Source organism: Podarcis liolepis, assembly GCF_965112155.1.
Source record: "Podarcis liolepis genome assembly, chromosome: 3".
NCBI lineage: Eukaryota > Metazoa > Chordata > Lepidosauria > Squamata > Lacertidae > Podarcis > Podarcis liolepis.
The window spans coordinates 78,449,764-78,474,108 of record NC_139557.1 but is presented as its reverse complement, the minus strand read 5'-3'; the positions used below and the strand labels follow the sequence as shown (position 1 = coordinate 78,474,108).

The 24,345-nt window shown below is 38.9% G+C and overlaps 1 protein-coding gene across 1 annotated transcript; it reads left to right on the top strand.

Moving 5' to 3' along the window:
- Positions 1-1,931: 1,931 nt before the first annotated feature.
- On the top strand, positions 1,932-22,855 carry ERO1B (endoplasmic reticulum oxidoreductase 1 beta). The gene is made up of 16 exons (XM_083496917.1): positions 1,932-2,452; positions 6,111-6,230; positions 9,816-9,899; positions 10,561-10,602; positions 11,337-11,419; positions 12,213-12,286; positions 13,822-13,942; positions 14,031-14,077; positions 15,552-15,563; positions 16,111-16,137; positions 17,072-17,164; positions 17,250-17,496; positions 18,729-18,798; positions 19,918-20,004; positions 20,662-20,795; positions 21,499-22,855. Exons 1-16 carry the CDS (start codon positions 2,348-2,350, stop codon positions 21,557-21,559), a joined length of 1,407 nt encoding a protein of 468 aa, XP_083353043.1. The 5' UTR covers positions 1,932-2,347; the 3' UTR covers positions 21,560-22,855.
- The last annotated feature ends 1,490 nt before the right edge of the window (positions 22,856-24,345 follow it).

The following is a 24,345-nucleotide window of genomic DNA, read 5'->3' as shown; positions in this document are numbered from 1 at the left end:
TATATACAATGGACTGTTTGGTATGTTTGGGATGGTAGCTAGAGGCATGTAGATACGTTTGTCGGTCAGTTGGTTTGCGGTATAAGGTGGTGTCTATGCGCCCATCCTGTATTTTTATAGTAGTGTCCAAAAAATGTATTTCTTGCAGAGATTGATTCATTGTAAGGTTGATTGTGGGGTGAAAATCATTAAATTTCTGGTGAAAGGTGTCCAGGGTCTGTTGACCATGTGTCCAGATGATAAAAATATCGTCAATGATAAAAATGTATATTACCACTATATACAGTACATCAGTATTCACTGAGAGCTTTCCAGGAGCCTTATCATACCTAAAGTGCCTGGTTATGCTTTTGTGAAGATTTTAGTAATAACTATTATGCTTTTCCAGTCAAAATGTGATTTAGTAGTCTGTACCCAGCAGATATAACTTATATCCTTTCCAAGTCTCATCCTGATAAAAAGGAACATTACTGAAAGAACCTACTGCAGACAAATGGGTTAAAATTAAAAAAAAACAAGCTGCCATCTGCTCTATGATAAAGCATTTAGCCTGGTTACATGAGTAGAGCCAATAATCTCCACATAGCAATATATTATTTATCAAGTGCACACATGGCAAATTCCTCTGAAATATAATATGGCAGGTGAACTTTTTCCCAGACATGAGGCCCTATAAACTATTCAGGGAGGCAAAACTAAGAAACTGATTCCTAAGTAGCTCATTTATTTGGGAGAGCAGTCACTCACATACCTTTTCTCATATGGAACCCTGCACAAGTCACCTCCACTTGGATACCATAAATTAATCCACCAAAGGCCAAATTATACTTCTGATACAAGTGCTGTGTACCAGCATTCAAGTCCAGCTTGCAGGCTTCCCATAGACATTGCTTCCCATGGGCCACTGGGAGAACAGGATGCTGGACTAAGTGGGCCTTTGGACTGATCCAGCAAGTCTTATTACGAGAACTATATGCAATTATGGTTGATCTGAGTGCCGAGGTGCATAACTGCCTCTGTCACGGTGCAGAAATCCAATTTTAAAAGCAAAGGGGTGAGTTAATGAAGCTTGCAGAGCAACTGACTTCACTGCAATCGGTGGGCACTGGTTTCAGAAATTTGGCTGAGAAAATGGCTTGAGCTTCCATGGGTCTCTCTCTCACACACAAACACATACAATGCAAGGCAGCAAGGAAGATTAATGATATTGTGACTGGAACGGTTTCCTTAAGCACAATGAGGAAGGAAGCAGGAACACCCTTGTCACAGCCCCCACAAAACCCTGAACATTGCCTTAGTATATTTACAAGAAATGTACTGATTTCATGATTACATTCCTTCGACAGAAAATCAGATTCCTAAAAAAACTGTGGCGTTCTTTTTTTTTTTTGAGTGCTACAATTTCCTTTAATTATTATCTTATAAAAAATAATATTCCTCTTCCCCAACATGACACATCAGCTCATTGTCAAGGGCCTGGGTTCTTAAGGCTACAAAGTGAAAGACATCCCTCCTCCCGCTTATTCAAGAGGCGGATATGTGCAGAGACAAAAATATATACATTAAATGCTGCTTCAGGGAATTTGAGCCTGACGGGTTTGCAACGCAGGAGGGGGCGAGCAACACACCTCTACATATTAACACTAAGTGCAATTGTGCGAGCAAAATGGAGTTACGAGGCACAAAAGCCTTTCTCAAGTGATGCTGTTGCATCACTTTTTTTTTAACGCCTTGCCCCTTCCTCCCCTCACTGCGCGCGGGCGCCACACATCAGCCCCTCGAGCGCCAACCCCCGCCCCGCGGGACCTTCCCCACCTCGTGACAGTTACAAACTGCCTCCTCTTGTTTTGAAGGGGCGCGTGGTCCTTCCTCATTGGCTGCGGCCTTCGTCCCTCCCCTTTCGCCGCCCGCCTCTGAGGCAAGAGAAATGCAAGAGCGAAGGGTGACGGCGTCGCACTACACTTCCCGAAACGCTTTGCGCGGCAGCCGAGAGGGCAGCCTCCGCTGTCGCCCCTTCTCCTATGGTAAAAGGGAAAGTGTCTAGCTGGGGCGTGCGCTCTCCCTCCCTCCCTCCTTCCCCGTGCATAACAAGAGCGGCGTGGGGGCTGCGAGGAATAGGGGGAGGAAGAGCAGCAGCAGAGCGAGCGCTGAGGAGGCTGAGGTGAGCGCGGCGCATCCGGCCGGCCGCCTGTCCGCTCGCCCGCCCGCCCGGCAGGCTCCTCTTTCCCAGCGTCGGTGGCAACCTCGGGGAGAAGGGAGGCATCCTCTGGTGCTCCGGGCTGCCCTGAGGCGGCGACGGCGAGGGGCGCCCTCCGCCCCGGGGCGAGCGGGGAGAGGGTTCTGCAGCATGAGCATCAGCAGAGTTGCCCGGAGAACTGCAGCGGAGGCGGCGGCGCAGCTCCTGCTGGCGGCGGCCACCGTGGGCTGCCTCTGGTGCGCGGCAGAGGCCCAGGTGAGAAGGGCTGGCATCATGGGGAGCGAGAGGCGGCGGCGGATGGGTGGCTCGGTGGGAATCTGCCCGTGGGCTTGTCAGCTAACACTTTCCATGCCTCCATAGCAGGGGTTGCCACCGTGTTGCCCTCCAGATGTGGCCGGACTACAACTCCCATCGTCCCTCCTGACGGTTGGCCATGCTGACGGGCATTGCAGCCCCACGTTCGGAGGGCACCATGTTGGCTACCCCTGAGGGACCGCATCTGGGACGGCAGAGCTGAAGGGATGCTCTCTCTGGCCTCCGAAACATAGGGCCACTCGAGGGCTGCACCCTTTCCCCACCTCTCAGGAAGATTGCCAGGGCAAGGGGGAGGTCAACTTGGCCCCATCCTTAGGTATTCCAGGGCTTGATTTTCTCTTCCCTCCTTCCTGTTTAGTAGACTGTGACCCTGGACGCAAGGATTGTGCTCTTTTTACAGCGCTGAGAAAATTTCGGGTGCTTTATGAAGCGTTTATTAAGATGTCCAATTCTCTGGACGGCCTTCCAGCAGGTGTGGGCCTGATCCTGCCTGTTCAGTGGCTCCTCTTTTTAGCTGTGAGAGTAGAGATGCAAGCAGCTTTAGAGAATTGGAGACAGCAGCAGCATCTTTAATAAGGGTTTCCAAATCCTTCCTTTCCTCCGTAAGATACAGTTGAGGTCTTCCTTGGGGAGATGCGATCAGTTGTGTTTGCTCTGCCTTGGCTTGGCAGATGTTTGATGCTAATTTGTAATTGAGCCAAGAGTGTGTCAAATGGGATTATATTATATCAGGGGAAAGAACATGTGTATAGAGATGTTTTTGCTAGCAGGAAGAAGCTATGTGGTCTTTATAGTGTATTTCAAGGTAAATAAGATGGAAATTTTTCCTAGCATGAGAAGAAATGCTTTGCATAACTGGCATATTTCCCCCCTTACTGTTAAGAGTTACATGCAAGCTCTAGGTTGATTTGTCATGGGAAACAATATTTCAGTTTGGTTTTCTTTGAAATTATACAAAAGGTTGAATGGTATCAATTGTGTAGAGTATACCTGCACTAGAAGATCAGAAGCAAACAACTGTTAAAATAATTGTGGATTTAGTCTACTCTTCAGATTTGGGTATGAAAGTAATACTTGCTTCTTGCTGATTATGATGTTCATTGTTATTACAGCTTTTGACGTTGCATAACCATACTCTGTAGTATTTCAGACCACAATGTTTAACTTAAATGTTTTCAGCTCATTTTCTCTCCACCCCCTCCCTGTAAAACAACATTCTATAGCTGAAGTGCCCTTTTGGTTTTCCTTGTAATAGTTAAGTGCCACTTCTGGTTTTGAAGATGTGCACTGCTCCTTCTTATCAGTTGCCCTTCTAGATGATCCTTAAATTGTACCTCAGATTGTCCACAAAATGAGCAGGTCTGGGAAAAAGAATTATTCCAGGAGCCAATTTCAAGTTGTTATGTGCTGTCTGTTCACAAATTGGCATGGATTTGAAGTTCTTGGGCAGTGACACGTACTCCTAACATTTAGATGTCCAGTCATTCAGCCACCTGATACGGATCCTAAAGGCATTTGCACTGGAAATGGAAAACTTTTATTACAGAGCATAGTCTCACTTTCCCTCCAAACGTTATTCATGTGATTAGTGGAGATGATGGTAATTCTTTTTAAATGTTCCCATTCTTATGGAAGATACAGTGGTACCTCGGGTTAAGTACTTAATTCGTTCCGGAGGTCTGTACTTAACCTGAAACTGTTCTTAACCTGAAGCACCACTTTAGCTAATGGGGCCTCCCGCTGCCGCCGCGCCACCGAAGCACGATTTCTGTTCTCAACCTGAAGCAAAGTTCTTAACCTGAAGCACTATTTCTGGGTTAGCAGAGTCTGTAACCTGAAGCGTATGTAACCCAAGGTACCACTGTACTATTTTCGTGTAACTTGCTCACGTCCTGGGATTTCCAAATAACTACTGACTATTTTGCATGCCTACGTACAAGAACAGGAGAAATTTTCCAAGCGACTTTCTTTGTCATTTTGCTGTTTACCTGATATAACACTTGATTGAATTATTTTATTACATTTTGTATTATAATATTACTAATAAGGATAACCAGTGTTAGATCATCAGTATTTTAAATGTGCTTGATTTATTTAAAAAAAATACAAGACTTAAAACTGGACTTCATTCCATGTACAGTATCTCTAATATAGTTCTTTTAGGGGGAAAGTAAAGTGGATTTTTAATGTATAATTAAAACAAGAAAGTTTTATTTTGAAATACTTATTCTCATCTTAAAAGCATTATAAAAAGCATGAATAATTGTTGGCCTCCTTATAGAATCCTCTTTTATAGATTTAAGCTTTATAGGCTAGGAGTTAAATGAGACTTAATCGTAAGTGTATATGTGATTGTAGCCTACAAGTTACAATATATACTGTTCTGACCTCCTTGAAAAATGCACTGCTGCTTTTTAGTACTGGCAGCTATAGAAATAAAATGAATAGTTCTAAAGCTTAGACTGAAATTCTGAATATAAACGTATCCATCAGATTTAATGAAAAGAATTCCCAAAGTGAATATAATTCAAGTACACTTCCAATCTCAGCAGTCTTATATGATGGGAGGAAGCTCCTTTCAGTTTCACAATGCTTTGAATTTTTTCACTTTCATAATAAATAAATATTGCAGGGTTTTTGGTTGCCCTCTAAGGAAATGCAGTGCATTCTTAAAATATAGTGTTGAATACTCACAATGATAACCTGTTTATACAGTGACCTGGTTTTCACATAATGCTAAACCAAACTATGGGTAATTGCAAATTTTCAGGTGTCCAGAGAAGCTTGGCTGCTTTTCTCCTCCTCCAGTTCTGCTGCTGTGAGCTAAAATGTGAGATGTAAGCCATAGAACAAACATTGACTACAGCTCATGGTGTTCCTAAACTAGAGCAAGATAAACCAGAAGCTTGGGTTCATACACAACACAACACGACACAACATGCCAAACCATCACATGGCTCACAGCAGCAGGACCAAAGCAGCCATTGTCTTATCTTGGAGCTTGCATGTTTGCTCCCATAGTTTGACTTGGTATTATGTGCAAACTGGGCAACTGAAAATGATTGCTGAATTCCAATGGCACACTGCAAACAAAACAAAACATAGGGGTGTGCTTATTGTCTAATTTAACATTCTGCTAAAGAGTGATAAAGGATTACCCGCACAGAATTTAATTAAAATCTAAGTTAATAAAAGCAAATTCTATCAATATTTTAGATAGATTAAGGAAGGGTGGTAAATGTACTCTGCATACTATTAATAAGTCTGCCAGCTTTGTCCCACTGCATTCAAGAATAAGCTACTGAAGACTTACCCCACACACCACCCCACTACTGCACAGGTGACATTTCCACATAGAGAGTCACATGAAATGTGCATAGATTGTGTATCACAAATGCAAATGCTTGTTTTGCTATAAGTTAAAAAAAGTGTTACCTTGCCCATATGTGTGTGGGTTTCATGTAAATTCCTGCAAGCAAATGCCATTTGCATTGCTCTTTATGATGATTTCTCTCTAATTGTCTTCTTTCTCAATCAAAAACTTTTAGCTACTGTATAAGTAGTATTGCCATTCAGTCTTTTTGTTTTGTTTTTGTAGTTATCAGGAGTGCTTGATGACTGCTTATGCGACATAGAAAGCATTGATGACTTCAACAATGTTAAGATCTTCCCCCAAATACAGAAACTTCTAGAACGCGACTATTTCAGATACTACAAGGTAGAGTAAAAAATGGCCTATTACTATATAGTTTAGTGCAGACATTCTCAGACTCTCTGCTGCTTGGTCCATGTGAGTGAGCTGAAAACTACTGAGGCCCACCATTTACAAACTGGTGGTGATATTTTCTGTTGATACCTAACCTCTCTTTGGAAATTACTAAATTCTATGCCATAGTAGTTTTCTTGTGGAAAGGAGTTCCATCATTCAGACTTTTATCTGGGGGTTATTTGCCAATACAAGGCTCTAAATGGAGAAGGCTTTTCATTTTATATCCACCCCAGCATTTCTCTTTAATGTCTGTTTACTCTATCTGCTGTCACTTTTTCTCTTTTCCTTCTTAACCTAGCCCGAAAGTGTTAGTTTCTTTCATCCCTGCTCTTTTACGTTTACTTCTCCCTCCTTTAACAACTTTCTTCTCGTAACTCTTTCCCCTCTCTTACCACTTTGTTCTATTTTTAAAAATAATGTTTTATCTCTTTTTAAATTCCTATGGGAAGCAAGACCTCTCTTCTCTCTCTTTCTGTTTCCCTCCTTCTGCTCCCAGCTTCTGTCCCACAGTCACCTTTACTCAGAATGCAGGGAACTGGCATCCGTCCAACCAAAAGGCTACAGTATGATCAGGGATGGGGTGGGCAAGGGATGATGCACTGGATTGGCAGTGGAAAAAGGATTAAGTCCCACTGGTGGTCCTGGCTTATCGCTTGAGAAACACTGGCTTAGTGAAATCGATTTTTCTTTCTCTGTTCTCCTACGAAGTAAAGAAATACAGGGGTTATAGTAAAACTGTACTAAAAATGAAACCTACTTCAAAGTTTCAAATTAGTGTGAAAAGGAAATACACTGTGGGTTGGAAGAGCAGTACTGTACTCTGAAACACTATATACCGTTGTTGGATTTCTTACCTGCCCATTACCATAAGGTCCCAGAATAGGTCACAACGATATAAAAATACAAAATTGAAATTAGTTAAAACCTTTTACAACCACAAAATATAAACTCAATATGTTCTGGTAGTTTTTTGGGGAAAAACACCCTCATTTTGATGTAACTGCTGTCTTTAGAACCTGGAATTGGCTTCAGATAAGTTGGTTAGCCTTTTCATTCTTAATGGAATTGGTTAAAAACAGTACCTGAAAAATTAAATGAAAACCTTATCAGGTACTTGAGCAAACAATGATGACCAAATATAGCTAACGTCCTTCAGCATTGCTTGATCTATAGTGTACTATAGTGAAAGTAAACTAATGTTAGATAAAAGCTGTCTTCTGTGAATGTGAAGCAGATACAGTCTACACCTGATGGTTTTGGAATTTGCTCTTGATAAGCTGTATAACTGAAGGTTATAACATTTAATGTGGCCATTTCTGTTTCATACAGCGCTGTATCAAAATAGTTGTAAATTTATCATCCACCCTCTCCCCTCTAATCTCTCCCTCTACCTCTGGATACCATATTGTCTTACACTGAACGTAACCAAAAGACTTTATAATCTGAAGAATAACAGCAACAAAAGATATTGTATGTTCTTTTGTAGTTCATGAAAATCTGTAATATTTTTTTTAAAAAGAAAAGAAAAATTGTTACCCTTTGTAAAGTATTCTGTAGTCCAGCTACCAACTTCATTGGCAATTGTGCTAGAAACTTTGTTAACACTTAGGATTTTCTGCTTTATTGTTCACTGCATCTTCATTTATAATCTTTTGTTCCACCTGTCCTCTTCCCACTCACAGAATGGCCAAAGATAACCATTTTTATTTATTTTCTTTTTGCAACCATGTTGCAAAAAGAAAAGAAAAAGGTGTTTTAAAAAGAGACTTCCTCTTGTGCAGAGCAAGTTTCCTGAATGCTGTTCATCTTTCACCATCCCTTGTAGGCCTCTGAGTCCCATCTCATTTTATTACAAGGATCATTGGTGGGACCCAGAAAGCCCTAGCACACAAGTAGGGGTCATGCCTCTCTGGATCCAACCCTGTGTTTTTAATAGTAGCTGTGTAGTCATTATGAACAACTGGCTTAGTCAGAAGGTGCCTATTAGAAAATGTAATGTTTCTCCCCAGTTGCCTGTTGCTAAAAACAATTTCCTCTTTGACTCCATCCCACCCCAAAAAGTGTGCTATGTATTACTTTGATTTGACTAAAAAGATTTTAACTTCTTTATCTTGCTTATGACATTTTTCGTATGCAGCAGCAGTTGATAAAAATGTTGCATAAGCTATATGAGTCATTTGTTGGATTACTGTGTGAACTCTACACATTTAAAAGTAGCATAGGTTTAATTGGGAAGGATTTGTCCTAATTAAAAATTTGAAACAATATTCTAAACTTTCTGAACTTGCATATGGGATACGTGTACTGTAGCAGCTGTAGCTCCCTTTTTTGCAAAATTTGAGGCCTGTGTATATTAAAGGAAACTGAAACTTTTCAGATTATCAAAGTGTGGAATAGAAATGAACTATTTTAAATGTAAGATGCCAACAGACCAGGTTTGATTTAAGTAATGCTGTAATCTTTTAAAGAATATCTAAGTGGTGCATATCAGCTGTGGCTGCAATTGTATGTTAGATAAGTCCTTGTGCTATGGTTGAAAGAGGATTAAGAATATTTGATCTTGGAAACTGTCTTCCTTTGCACTGATACCATTAATACTGTTGATGTAACTTGAAGTGGGGGCTTGCATTTTAAAGCTTAAGCTTCCTGGAAGACGTGTGATTCCTGTTTAATCTGGATGTGCTGGATCTGCTTGATTGCAAACAACACTTGTGAGGTTATTCTGTGGAAATCTTTGGCTGAATCTTTTTTATATTAAATATATTACAATAAAATTGCACAAACAAATCTCTTGCACATCAATAAAACAAAACACAAGCAATAAGGAACATTTTCAACATAGGTTCATGCAACTATATTCACTGCAAGACATCAACATTTGACAAGTAAATTATTCGATTATGGGTGTCCCTATTTTCATTACCTTGAAAAAATTAGAAGATTTAGCAGTGTTAAAAAGTATAATATTAGTTCTTTCTTAGCAATAGGTACATAAGAATTTTCAAAAGACAATGGATAGGATTGTTTTGTTCTTTCAGCCCATTTTATTTAACTTTGTAAAGCTTTATTGGCACATCACTGCAGCTTCCCACTTCCCCCTTTGATGAATTGAGTAACTTGCAGAATTCAGGTTCAGCAACTTCTCTGATCAAGAACTTTTACAAAATAGGTCAAGTAACATCAATCACATTTTGCACTGATCATTCATGTGAGGCCAGAGGAGAAGGCACAAAAAAGCACTGGACTGTATTTTGTGCTGTGGTATTGAGATGTTGTTAATGCAATAAAAGCAAATCAAATCAAATTATTCCCAGAAGAAAGCTTCAGAAATTGCTTGTGTGGGCACCTCCACCCCATGCTTGTAGCTGGCTCATATTTTTAAGTCAGCCGAATAAATGAAAACTCTAAATATTTGTTTGCTCAGCCCTAATCTTTCACTTTTTTTATAAGAAAGCTTATTTTATTGAAGGGAAGTTTCCCTATTTAGTTCAAAATTATTTGACTGACAGTATGTATATGTTTCTTGGTTTTAAGGTTAATCTGAAGAGACCATGTCCTTTTTGGGCTGACGATGGCCATTGTTCTATCAGAGATTGCCATGTAGAGCCTTGTCCTGAGGTATGTTTGCAAATAAAGGAGGAAACCAGAATAGTATTGCCTTTGTTGAACAGAATAATATGGAACTTTACTTACTGCCATTTTTGCAAGAGTTTGCATAACACTGATATGATTCTGTGTTGATGGGAGTGGGGTTAACATACTTTAGAGTTTCAGGAAGTTTGACAGCTTTTATTGGCACCGCATTGACTGCTGTTGGAAAGCTACTTTGCTAGTGAAATTTTAGTTTTGTGTAAAGATAGGCAACTGTAGTTCAGTTTAAATAGCAGATAAATTAACTTCGGAGCTCAAAGGGTACTATCTTTCAGTGCTATTAATGACGGTAATACGACAGGGGCTTAAAGAGTGTTTAGATTTTTGGCCATCATATTATGAACAGTTCTGATTTAAATGCTAACTCATCCTAAGCTTTTTATAGAGAAGTTCCACTGAACTTTTTTCAATGAGCTTGCTTACTAGTAAATGTGCATAGGGTACCCATAGCAAAAAGGTCAAATCATAAATGAAATGGAACTGTATCCCAGTGTGGAGTATTGATGCTCAAACAGTTTCTTGCTGGCGTGGCTCATTGATTTAGCAATCTTTAGTTAGTCAGTGTTGAGAATGAGTGGGTTGTGAATGCAAAGGTTGAATAATCATGTAACTTGTTTGCTTCTTCTAGAGTAAAGTACCAGTTGGAATTAAAGCTGGGAGTGCTAACAAAGTGAGTAAGCTCTTCTGAAATAAAAAATATGGACTTTTCTGCCCCCCACTGCACTAGGAAAGCAATGTTGCATTTGCCTCAGATGCAAGAGATAGCTATCCACTCCCGCTACTTTAGCAGCTAACATAGCATTGTGCTATGTTTACCCAGTGGTGAAGCATGATGGTGCATTCTAGGTGCTGTTTGTATAGGAGTGCATTTCCCCTCCTCCTATGAGAGAGAATTGAAGCTGGCAGCAGTGCTAGGAAGTCCCACTGTGTTTCCTTGCCATGGATACAGTTGATGAGGCTCTCTGGGCTCCCCCCCCCCAACCTTGTTTTCCAAGGTGAGCAGAAGCTAAGTGGGCCAAACCTGGTAGCATGGGCAGCTGGTCAGGAGGCTTTTATAATGTAGCTTCCTGTTAAACAATCACTTGTAAAATTGCCTCTGGGGGAAAATGTTAAGCAAACACTGAAAATGCTTCTCCTTAATGCATACTTGAATCCCAGATATGCATATATAAATAAAAATTAGTGATAGTAGAATTTATGGCCTGCAGTACCATAAATGTGCATAAGAATAGAAGCTGTCTCTGGTCCAGAGAATGGTAATACTTGGGAATATTAAGTGCATTTAATGCTTGTGAGTCGCTTGTCAGTCATGGCTGCATCGGATAAGTGACAGGCAAATGCCCTAAAGATTTAAAACGAAAAATATATTCGTTGGTGATATTAAATAGATACTCTGCCTTGCAGTATTCAAAGAAAGCAAACCATACCAAAGAACTCGAAGACTGTGAACAAGCTAACAAACTAGGAGCAATTAATAGTACATTAAGGTAAGCCCTTTTTTCATTGTTAACTGGAGTGGCAAGGCTTGATATATTTAGCTCTTTTTGGACTTTTCTCCATACATACTATTCTTGTAAGTTCTGTGGTAAAGAGAACATGCCAGTGTTAGATTTCACTTACACAAAACATATTTATTTGTAGCTGTTGGTCCAAACATACTTTTAGCAGTTGAACTAAAAAGACTAACATGATGAATACAAAAGGAGGAAGCAAGCTGTTCCAGATATTGATGCCTAGTTTTCGGAACTGTTTCTCTGCTGGTAGTACTATACGTAGGCATTAATTTTGAAATTCACTTGCAGACTGTGCTGAACTTTTCCTCCGTTTTCTTTCAACCAAGTTCTGTGTGCTAATGCTGGATAAGGAGTAAGGATTAAAAAGTGATACAGCAGCATATAAACATGTTTGTTAGCATGATGGTCTCAAGGATAGCTATCTAAATAAACTAGTGCTATGTATCTGGGCTCGATATACAATTCTAGTGTTAATTATAAACTAGTGCTGTATGAAAGCATGGCAGTTGATTACTTGTCGTGTTACTTTATGAGAAATTAGTTGCACTTTATGCTCTTACGACAGTTTCATGTAGTCAATGTTAGTTTCATAAGATTACTTTTATCTAAAAAAAACCTTTTCATTTTTATGAGCTTCCTTGAAGGTCCTTTTGGGATGATGCTGGTAGCAATCTCTGTTTTTAAAAGTGATGGGAAAACATAAAAATGAGAAATGAGACTATATTATGTCCATTTACCACTAGTCTATTTTTTCTCCTTTTCACAGCAACCAAAGTAAAGAGGCTTTCATTGACTGGGCCAGATATGATGATTCACAGGACCATTTTTGTGAACCGGATGGTAAATTTGTTCATTCTTTTGAACTATATTTTATAAGGCAATGTATAGTTAAGTCAGTTGAAAATCATCTTCATGTACTTCACAAAAGAGAAAGTGTGCCAAAATATTTATACTTTGCTCTTAAAAAACAGCCTCAATTCTGATCTTCCAAACCAAAAGGAACCATGGGCTCATGCAATCCCCGTCTCTTAGTTTTAGCACTAAACATAGTTTGCTGTGAAGAGTAAACCTATTAAAGATCAACTCCTCCAATTGTGGATCCTGATATAGCCAAGACAGTAGCACCTGTGAACAAGAGGAAGGGTATCAGCAGGATCCAAAGAACCTAAGTCTTTTCAGAAGCAGAAATATTTCTGGGAGAAGAAAAAAACAAAAGATAGTCCACTGAGGAGTGAGCACATTCGGTGGCAATGAAATGCTGACTTAAGGGTGGTGGAAATGATGACACAAATCCAGATGTGAGGGACAAGCATATGGAGTATCCTCGAAGATGGCTTGGCTGGCTGGAATCTTGAATAGGCATCCTCTACATTGCCACATTTGGTTGCAGGTCCCACTTGTACAGTCCAAATCTTCAAATACTCTTAATAATTTTAAACCAGAATAAGCTTAATTTAAAGAAGAAAACTAAGCCAGGATAAGAAACCCTCTTCAAGCCATGACTTCTGATTGTGATTTGGAGCGCAAACACTGATAATTATTTACCAATCTGGACATAATTGCAAGTTACTGTGAACATTTTATGGGAAACGGAGAATGGGGCACTTATTCAATAATTTTTTCTAAAGGCGAGAGAGAGCTAAATCTCTTCTTGTTCATAATCTACCAACCTATGATTTGCAAGATCATCTGACCTGTACCCTAGTTTTGTGCTTGGAAAGTTTTGGATCAGCTAGTGTCCAAAGGCCTCAAGTTGCAAAAACAAAGCAAAAGCCCTAATAAAATGTTGCATTCAAAGTTAAAGAGAGGATAAAGGACACACAACATCAAAAATGCTGAAAACAGCTCTTACAATAAATATTCATTCCAGTTATAAGCCCATGTATACAGCTGCCTGTATATCTGGGTTTTCTCCTTTTTATGTGGTTATAATTAGTATTAGATAAACAAGTTAAATTAAGAAAGTTAAAATGTGTTCCCCATAACTGGAAATTAGGCTCCTTTAATAAAATACGCTACTCACATGTGCAATTGTGCATGTTTGTAGTGTAAGTAATGAGTAACTTGGTACTCCTGTTCTATCTAGTTTCCCAGCATTTTGCAAATAATGAAGAGGGAAGTAGCAGTAGGCTACCTGCTGAAGCATTTTACTTTGTCTAAATAAGTCTCCTGTTCCAAGTGTAGATAATAAATGGCAAGATGTAAATAAGGTGGGGCAATTTGCCATCTGTACAAGCATCTATGCAATGTGATCAGTAGTAATAATGCATTTGACTTTTTACATTAGCCAAACTGTTTTGTCTTCCTGTATGTATGTGTGTGTGTGTGTAAATGCACACAGAATTATACAATTAGCATCTCTATTTCTTCTTTAGATGAGAGATCTCCTGATGCTCAGTATGTGGATTTGCTGCTGAATCCAGAGCGTTACACTGGATACAAAGGGCCCTCTGCATGGAGAGTATGGAACAGTATCTATGAAGAAAATTGCTTCAAGTAACTGGGAAGGGCGGGCAGAATTTATTTTGAAACATTTGAGATTGTTTGGATTACAAAAACATATTTCTAATCTCTTTTCCTTTAGGCCACGATCAGTGTATCGTCCACTAAACCCTCTGGCACCCAGCAAGGGTGGGTCACTAAATACTTTGTAATTATAAGAATGGTTTTGAAGGTTCAATACAGCCATGCCATTTAGGAAACCAGCAAGGATTTAATGAATGGAGATGGCCCACTTAATTAGACTTGCTAATGTTCCTGGGGTCACGAAGAGTCAGACACGACTAAATGACTAAACAAAATGTTCCTTTCCCACACACTCCCAAGCATTAGTGTTTGTTTATATATTCATAAGATGCATATCTTGCATTTTGATAAGTGCCCTCAAGGTGGCTTGCAAAACAAATCATCATCATTAATGCTACTTTTACTAGTTAAATGTATTAGTTGTCTACAGCCACTGCCTCTAGGCTACATACAATAAAATGTTAATGGGCCAATATTCAATACAACTATTACTCCACTATTGCTAATATAACTATTACTCTCCTGACTGGATTGAGCTTCTGATTCAGCACACTCACTGCCCCTCCTGCTTGAGTGGACAAGGGGAAATAGAGTTGTGTGTCATCCGCATATTGGTGATAATGCCCTCCAAAATGTAATAATATACCAAATAAATACACCAACAAAAACTACAGAAGGTAAAATAACATGCAAGCAGCAAGAGAAAAACAGTAAAGACTCAATGCCATTCAGAGCCTGTCTAAAAGATAGCAATGAAAAAGACAGGCCAAATGTCTGTGTGGATGACACAATCTCTTTGGTAGCCACTTACCTAATATCTGCGGATGAGGGGGCGCACAGAAGGACTAAAGAGGTCAGTTCAGCACTTTGAATTGGGTCCTGAAACATTGCAGCAATATACTTACAGTATTCCATACCAGTTAACAATCTGGCCACTTCATTCTGCATCACATGAAGTTACCAGGACTGACATACAACTCACAAAAGTAAATTAGCTTTGATGGTACCACAGCATTGATAATTATGGCTATCTCTCCAAGACGGGATGCTGCTAGCACCTTAACTATACTTTTCAAAAGGCACCATGAGCTATGTATGCCACTTGTGCATCCATCAGCAACGCTAGTTCAAAAAAATAATTTGTTCTGGTTGTAATTACATTTCCCCTTAAATAACTGATCTAATGCAGCTTACGTTTTATTTGAAACTTTTTGCCAGGAATAAGAAAGCAAAGCTACAATTTGCAAAAAAGGGGGAAAAAGTTGTATGAATCTGAGATCCCTGTACAACTCAGAAATGTAGAATTGCTTTTCAAAATATCAGTAAAATTAGCAAATGCTGCAACATTATTTGAGTTTGTTGATTCTCTATATTGCATTTAAATGTTTATCTGTGTTGTACAGTGTAAGATCATTATTTTAGTACATATATATTTGTGCCTGAACTAAATAACTGATGGGGTGAATCACAAATCAAAAAGTTTATATATTTAAAAAATAACAGACGTGTGTTTGATTTTCGGTAGAGACATAAGAGGGGAATAAATTGTTCTCATCTTCTGCAACTTTTTTTTTTTCAGGAGAGGATGATGGTAAGTCTTCATAATATTCTTTACAAGTTCACTTTTACCCTTAATGTCAACTAAATACATTCAGTATGCTGGATATACAGTATTTTTCCGTGTATAAGACTAGGTTTCCCCCCCCTTAAAAATAATGTCAAAAATTTGGAAAAATACGGTACATCTTTAAAATACCTCAATACTGAATACTGTTGCTGAATTACAATAGAGGGCGAGGGAGCAAAAAGTGGGCAGGGAGGGAGAAAGAGAATTAAAACATACAGAACAAGACTTAGGATTTGGAACACAAATACTTGTCCATCCTTTTTTGCGGGAGGGCGGTACTTGCAAAAATGGTGCTACTCTGATGTGTGTTGTTGAAACTTGCCCCTGAAAATAGAAAAACCAATGCTTCACAATTAAAATTGTGTGAAGGTGACAGATGGAGAATCAAGTCTTTAACAGATTCAGGTTTTCCTTAAATCAGATGCCCTGTGTTTTGGTTTCTGTCTAGTGTGTTTTAAAAATCTGGAATTTTGTTGAAGCTACTAATGTGAATTTATTTCTGTGCTTGCAGGAGAATCTTTCTATACATGGCTAGAAGGTGAGCAAAACACCTTGTTCATTAGCATTTCTATACCTCCAAAATAGAGGATATCTATGTTAGTCCAGCTATGCAGCTATGAAAGTTCATTTCACAGTAAGTTCATTAGTCTCCAAAGGTACTACAGGACTCTCTAGCAGCTAGAGAGTCCTGTAGTACCTTTGGAGACTAATGAACTTACTGTGAAATGAACTTTCATAGGCTAGAGATAAAAATGCTGTAGCCCATGAAAGTTCATGCTACAGTTAGCTTGTTAATCTTTAAGGTTCCACATTACTTTCTGATTTTTACCTCCAGATAGACTGTAATGCATCTGTACAGCTAACACTGCAGGGTCACTTTAACTGGAGGTAGGAACTGTGCTCTTACACCTTTTGGAAACTGTAAGCACTCAGATTGAACAGGTCTCATTAAAATAAAGTGTTTATAAAAGTATTTGGAACAGATTATTTCCCCAAGTTTACCTCTCATCCCATAATATGCTCAAATATGCTCTCCATTAGTGCCTTTCACCAGTTTATCCTTTCCCACACCCTCCATGCCACTTCTGCACATTCGGATCCAACCTAGTTCAGACACAGTGAGAAATTGTGGGTTTCTACTACACAAATGAATCACAAGGAGCCTCAAGTTTGGCTGCTGCCCTCTTCTTCTGGAACACAGTGAAAAGGAGAGAACCACTTCCCATTTTAAACAAATCACACTTTGATGTCCAAACTTGTGGGCCTGGTTATTGAGGAATAGTTGAGTTTGGAAATCATGCCTTTATTATGGCCATAGGCAACTGTGGTTTGTTTACAATCCAACTCGAAAGCTTCAGATTTCCTTATGAGCTTGAAGAGTGGGGGGATGTTAGCCCAAGCCTCACTGTAGCCCATTACTTAGCAGAAATGCTTTCATGAGTTCGCTTTTTAACAATGCTTATTCTACCTAGGTCTCTGTCTTGAGAAACGTGTATTCTATAAGCTCATTTCTGGACTTCATGCTAGTATCAACATACATCTTTGTGCAAATTATCTACTTGAAGGTATTTTATATTTTTCAGTTTAAGTTAATTGTTATCTCTGTGCAAGCATAATTCAGTTTGTCTAAAATTGTTTTTCTCTGATTAGAAACTTGGGGGAGACCTCGTTGGGGATCCAATGTCAAAGAATTTATCCATCGCTTTGACTCCAGTGAAACAAAAAGCGAAGGTCCAAGAAGGCTAAAAAATTTATATTTCTTATATTTGGTGGAACTGCGCGCATTGTCAAAAGTCGCATCGTACTTCGAGCGTTCAATTGTAGATCTTTACACTGGAAATTCCCAAGAGGATACAGAGACAAAGTCCCTCTTGTTAGAAATCTTCAGGGACACAAAGTAAGTGTGCCTTCCCATCCCCAAATTTAATGTGCAACTAGATACAGCTGCTTGAACAATATTGGATTAAAAGAAACTACAAGAAATTGCATCAAAGGGATATCTGGAGTGTAAAATATAACAGGAACATTTCTTAACCTTTCTGAAAAGAAAAGCAAGCACTGGAAAATGGGAAAAAACCCTCCACCTAGCTTTTGTCACAGTTATGGTGGACAAGAGGAAGTTTCCCTTGTGTATACAAAATTGGGGGGGGGGGCATGTAGCCTTTTGAATTTGGCCTATTTCCTGTCCCACTTCTTCCTTCAGTCTCTTAGCCAGTAATTTGGCACTCATGAGATCTAAGCAGACAAAATTCCTTGCAGAATTGCTGGAACATAAATATAAGTCACCTATTATGTATAAAGTTATTTAATGAAACATGAATAAAATGAAATTCTAAACTTTTTTATACAGTTTAATAATAAAGGGTCTCAGTTTGTCAATTATTCCAGTGCCTTTGTATCCACTGACCCAACACTGGAAGACGTGAACAAGTTTACTGCATAGTGAACAGCTGAATAGAATCCTGCCCATACCCATCTTTTATAGCTCTACAAGTAAAAGCTTGAAAATTCAGGAAGGGAACCAGGACTATTGCAGGAGGTGGGGCAGAGAGGTCTTTGCCAAGCCTGCCTTTGGATGTATCCTTGTCTCCCCCTGCTGTTTCTGTTTCTTCTTTAAACTCTTTGTCAATTGGGACTCCCTGATTCCCTTGCTGCAAGTTGTCTTCTGCTCTCTCAAAGCACCTCCTTTCCCAGACCACTCTCTTCACCAGTCCTGTTCCATGCCCTCCTCAAGTGCTTTTGCTTGGCTGGAATGTGTTTTTGAACGGCGCTGAAATGTATTTTGTTTGCCTGGATAGAGGGAGATTTGTATGTAAAAAGGCCTGACTTCAGTATGCGTAAGAGTCCTATGCATTTCCGTGGCCCCTGGGAGGTTCTCCATGAGGGAATGTGCCTTTCAGGCTCCTCACTCCTGCTGTGGAGGGCATGTAAAGGAAGATCTGACTCAGTCTCAGATCACATGGAGAGTGCCTTAAGTCAAGTGTTCTGCCATCCTGTGCTGTGACTTACGATTTGTCACTGAGATATTATTGAGAAATTGTACAACGTAGATCCCTTTCACTTCATTCTAAGCAGTAGACTGAGAGTTTTTAGATTATTTTTGATCATTGACATATTTCATTCACTTAGGTCGTTCCCTATGCACTTTGATGAAAAATCCATGTTTGCTGGAGACAAAAAAGGGGCAAAATCTTTAAAGGTAAATACAATAATGCTAGTGAAATGTTTACATAAGCTATGCAAACAAGGCAAAAAGTCTTACTTAAAAACTAGGCTCTAATCTTTGGGGGCGGAAGTCTATAGGTGTTTTGGGGACAGATGAAATTGGTTTGGTTAGAATATGATTCAGAATAGAGAACTGCTTAGTCTTGACTGTGGCTTCAGCATGATTACTTCTCTAATTTCATTTGAGTAAGACTCCTCACCAAACCATAACCTACTTCTAAATTCTCACACATTTATGAAGCACTTAAGCAAATTACTAGGAACATATTCCACTGACCATAAAACTCTGGTACATTGTTGCTAATGGGCTGTATCACTGAATGCGCCCTGTTGGTTTTTTGTTTTAGACTAGTCATGGTATTCACTTGCCTAATTTTAGCACCATCACATTACATTTGGAGGTCACATACAATGGTTCTTTCATTTACCTTAATATGTTGCTGTTTTGCAAAACAGTACAGTGGTACCTCGGTTTACGAACTTAATCTGTTCCGGAAGTCCGTTCTTAAACCAAAACCGTTCTTAAACCGAGGTGTGCTTTCCCTAATGAGGCCTCCCGCCACTGGTGCCCTTCCACCGTTTGAGTTCTGTTCTTAGACCAAGGTAAAGTTCTCAAACCAAGACACTATTTCTGGTTTTGCGGAGTTTGTAAACCAAATCGTTCTTAAACCAAACTGTTCTTAAACCAAGGTACCACTGTATTAAACATGGTTTATTATTAAAGCAAATCAGAATATTTCCTATAATAACTGGTATGATCATGTAATACTGCCCTATCCTAGCCATGATTAGAGGGTTTGGAGTTCCCAGCTGGCTTTATAGTCTCCTAACCTTTCATGTGCAAATTAACCTTTTCCTTTTCAGAGCTGACAGTGGTTAGTGTAGAAAGTACAGTAACCAGTTTGCAGGCCTTGGTTAGAAGGAAGTTTGTGAACTGCAGTTTGAGCTAGTGAGAGCACCGGTGTAGATTTAACACCACCTGGTGGTTAGTACTGAAAAGAGAAGATGAATTCATACACATGGATGGGGTTTGAGGGGCGAATCCACACTTTTTATTGTATCTTTAAAAATTATGTTTTATTTTTATTGGTAGGAAGAATTCAGGTTACATTTCAAGAACATATCCCGCATAATGGACTGTGTTGGATGTGATAAGTGCAGGTTATGGGGCAAATTGCAGGTATGTGATCTTCTTTGTGAGTTAACATGCTCTGGGGCTGTGAAATGGTCTCCCATGCAAAACCTTCTAGCACATTCTTCTGATGCCAGGAGTTTGGGGATCTTGCCTTGCAACAGGCCCAGAACCCTGGGGTTGGGACTCGGCCTTTTATGGCTGGTTCATATCAGCACAGTGGTGCGTGTCACTACAAAGCCCATATTTATTAGCCTTAGTATGCACTTACATAATTTCAGTCTTTGTTTATACAAAGACTTGTGCCTTGAATTCCAGCTGCATAAACTGTACTTTGTTGTTGCTTTGAGTACAGTACATAGTCTTACAATAGGAATATTTTTAGTAATTATAAAATATAAATCATACCTTGCCGAGACTTGTATTCTTTATATTGCAGTTATATATTCATCAAGAATAATGGAAAAAAGCTGGAAAATAGGGTTTTATTATTTTATTGAGAATGAGGTTATTAATATGAATTGAAAATAAAATGGTAAAGGACTAAGAGACTGCATATATAACTTTGTGTAAGGTTGGTGACAGAAAGGCTTTAATTACTGCATGATAATCATCTGCCCAAGCTATATAAAACCTTTCTGTTATCAGTTGGGGGTTTGGGACTAGGAGGTTCTGTAGTCTTGCTGTTTTACTGTGTTCTTTTAGACTCAAGGTTTAGGAACTGCTTTGAAGATCTTATTCTCGGAAAAGGAAATAAAAAACCTTCCTGAGAACAGCCCATCCAAAGGTTTTCAACTGACACGACAAGAAATAGTTGCTCTTCTAAATGCATTTGGAAGGCAAGTTATATTTTTACACTTAATTCTTTTATAGCTATGTAGTTATAGGCTATGTATTTTAATTCTTCTGCACCATTCCCCCCCATATTAGTTTGCTACTGGGATCCAACAGAAACCCTTAAAATCCTAGCTTAAAATAAAGCTGTAACTTGATTTCAGAATAACTCCAGTTCAACATTAAATATTGGGCTTATAACAGAAGAGAAAACATTAAGAAATGAAACATCTAGGTGAAATACTAGGCTCACTGTTACAAAGGTCTCTCCTAATACGTTTTCAAAAAGAACATTTTTATTTTGATCAAGATACTAAATATATATTGGCCACGTACATGAGACCTGCAGTTTCCACACTGAGAATAGAAGTTCCAGTGTTCTGGATTTCATCTTCAGTTGCACAGGACACTAATCCTGTTTTATAGCAAAGTATTGATTCACACAAACACTTCAGGTGAAAAAGTAATAATGAAGTTACTTTTTTCTTCAGCATTTTTGGCAAAATGAACTTTTTTGAAAGAACACTGTGAGGTAATATTACCAGTCATTGTGTCATGAAAAAGGTACTGGACTGTGAGGAATGAATTAATTTCCAGTGCCCTCAAGGCAGAGACTCTCAAACTAGGGAGTTTAGTGTTTCTAACTTGAAATTGATTACAATGTGCAATCTTTTTAATCTCAAATCTTTTTTTTCTGCTGCGTCACAGGCTTTCCACAAGTATACGAGAACTTCAGAATTTCAAAGCTTTATTACAACAGAGAAGTTAATGAAGGCTTTTCTACTTAGTGGTGGAAGCAACCATTCATTTGACATTGGGAAAAACAAAATCAATCTTTATACAAACTGTTATAAGGGGGGGGGGGATATAATACCAACTTGAATATTTAAGGTAGGAAAGGTTAGTCATTGGACAAAATATTTAAGTATGAAGTACCTAACTTTAAACATGTAAATTATGTTCATCCTTCCACTGTTCAGTGTGTTTATCTTTGTACATCTCTTGAACTATCATTTGTTATGAACTTTTATTATTTTGTCTATTCAGAGACTCTTGATTTACATCAAACTGCACTTACTAAGTCAGGTGATATGGAAACCTTGCAGTGTTGCTCAAAAATAGCTGGTGGTCATATTTTTAATGTTTCTTTGTATCTGAAGGACCAGGTGCTGTTAAAAGATTTTCTGTGTTTTGATGTCTGTTAACAGTAGCTGAAATGGCCAGTAAATTTTTACTAAAATAAGCCCCTTGGCACCCAGGGGAGGCCAGCATTCTTTAATCACATTTTGTTTTATTTTTGTACTTGCTTCCTTTCCTCCTCCTTAATTTTCTGTTTCTCCATATCACTGTTGCCTTCTCTGTGAGGAGACAAGACTGGGTTAACTGTACTCCAGAGTCCCTCAATTCCTGTTATGCGTGTCCACTGCAGGGGCCTTTAGAGTGAAGTGCTGCTAGCTTGAAATGCTTTGCTCAAGCCTGCTGTTGGCTCTTTACCTTGTAGCCAAAACTTCTCTCTCAAATTCTAGAGAGCTAAGAAAATTTTAATTATACCACTTTCAATCTTTCAAGATTGACACCCATTCTCCCTGTTCTGGTAAGCCCTGTAATATTTTTGTGAGACTAAAAGCAAAATCCTCCTAAACAAACACTTCAAAAATAGTGTCAGTTCTCGGAATTCAGTACTGCATATCCTGCCTATGCAATCTCCCATTTGTACCTTACAAAAAGATACACAATGTCTGTACTAAAACGGGTATGCTCTGGAGAAATTTGATTCTCAATCATTACTTGCAAAGGGGACTTTCATTTAGTCACTGCAGAACAATAGCAGAAAACAAGTAATTTTTAAAATTTTAAATACAAAGGAAGAGAAGTTCTGTAACGTGCGATGGAGCAGCTGACTTAGAAGCTGTCTGTGATGTAATATTTGTATTTAGTGAGGGATGTTTGAGTACAGCATGAATGTCAATGTTGGTACAGTATATAGATTTGTACATAAGTTTTGCTTTGATAAGTAAAATAATCTGAATTAAAATGAATTAAAAGTGCTCTTAAATACTTCTAATCTAAGTAATCTTTACTGTGGTTTGCGTTTATACAGTTATGTTGCTAGCTTTGTGTTACACCACTCCATAACTTTGCAGTTGAACATCTGGGAAGGAACATGAGTGGATGGTTATAGCACTATTTTTGCTCAAAACATTTATATTTTGCTTATAATGAAAGTGCTTTCACAGGAGGCTTTTAATATATAGTTGTGCTTCATTCATGCATTTTATAGGGCCCCAGACAATGTCACAAGCCAATGGTAATCCTCTCATATTTTCCCAATGCTTTGTCCATCTTTTTTTCTTATAGCAGAAAATCCCTATACCCGCAGGTCTCAGGACTTTTCAAAGAATAAAATCAGAATATAAAACCACAAAATATATAATGAAAAGAAAAACAACAACCCAATAACACCCCCCCAAAAAACCCCCTCACATTTTAAAAGGGCATAGGAGGTCAATCAAATCAACCAAAGGCCTGGTTAAAAAGGAACATTTTAACAAGACTATCAAGCAGAGTAGGTCACACCAGCAAGTTTTCTAGCCAGGTTGTGAAACTGACCCGATCACCTTGTCTGATTAGATCTGGTTGTAGACATGTGTGTGGTTTGAGGTTTCCCCCCAGCTTTTGAAGCAACACAACTCCAAAATCAAAAGTAAACTCAAAGGAAAGTGAGTTTCAAATATTCATGATTGTAGAAGAATCTTGAAAATGTTAGTGGTCGTAGAAACCAGTAGTGAGGCTTCCTTTTTTTGGTTAAGACTAGTGAAATATTGACCTGCTAGTAATAAGGTTTGCTGCATTTTGTTTGAAGTGTACCAAGCATCACCCAGAAATTCTGAAGCCAACCTTCAAGTTACATAATTTCTGCATCCTAATTTACAATGTTACTGTGCTATCATGGAATACATGCTGGTTTGCCCACAATCCTTGTATCTTCAGCTCTTTCTTGGTGCATGTTTGTTGCAACCTAACAACAAGGGCATGAAAATGCTTAAATGCTTGTTTGCAAACAGTTCCTTCCAAAACAAGGTCAAATAAAATGGTGCTCTGTTGGCAGGAGTGGCTTAAATAGACAAGGGTCAAATGTAAGTTCTCCAAATTCAGGTTCAAATAAATGTCACTTCTTCCCACTTATGCTACTTTGACTATGGAAAACATCGGGTAATTTATTGTCTTTTTGCAAGGAGGTATAATGCTGAATCCAAAAAAATGATTGTAGTCATTACAAGGCTGGATTGGAAAGTCACTTATGTACAGCTAAGATCACAAAGGCTTCTACTGGATTAACTGGTGGTGAACATAGGAAGTATGAGTAGCGAACAGGTTTAAGGGTCATGTAGGCAGAAGAGATGGGCAAGGAGAAATCCTCGTGCTGATGGAACAATTTGCTTAGTGCTATGTTGAACACTACCCCACTGTCCACCATCCAAAATTGGGAGTGGAGTGGATATAGAATCAGTTGGGTGCAGATAAGCAATTGCTGAATGAAGGTTACACAGCTGC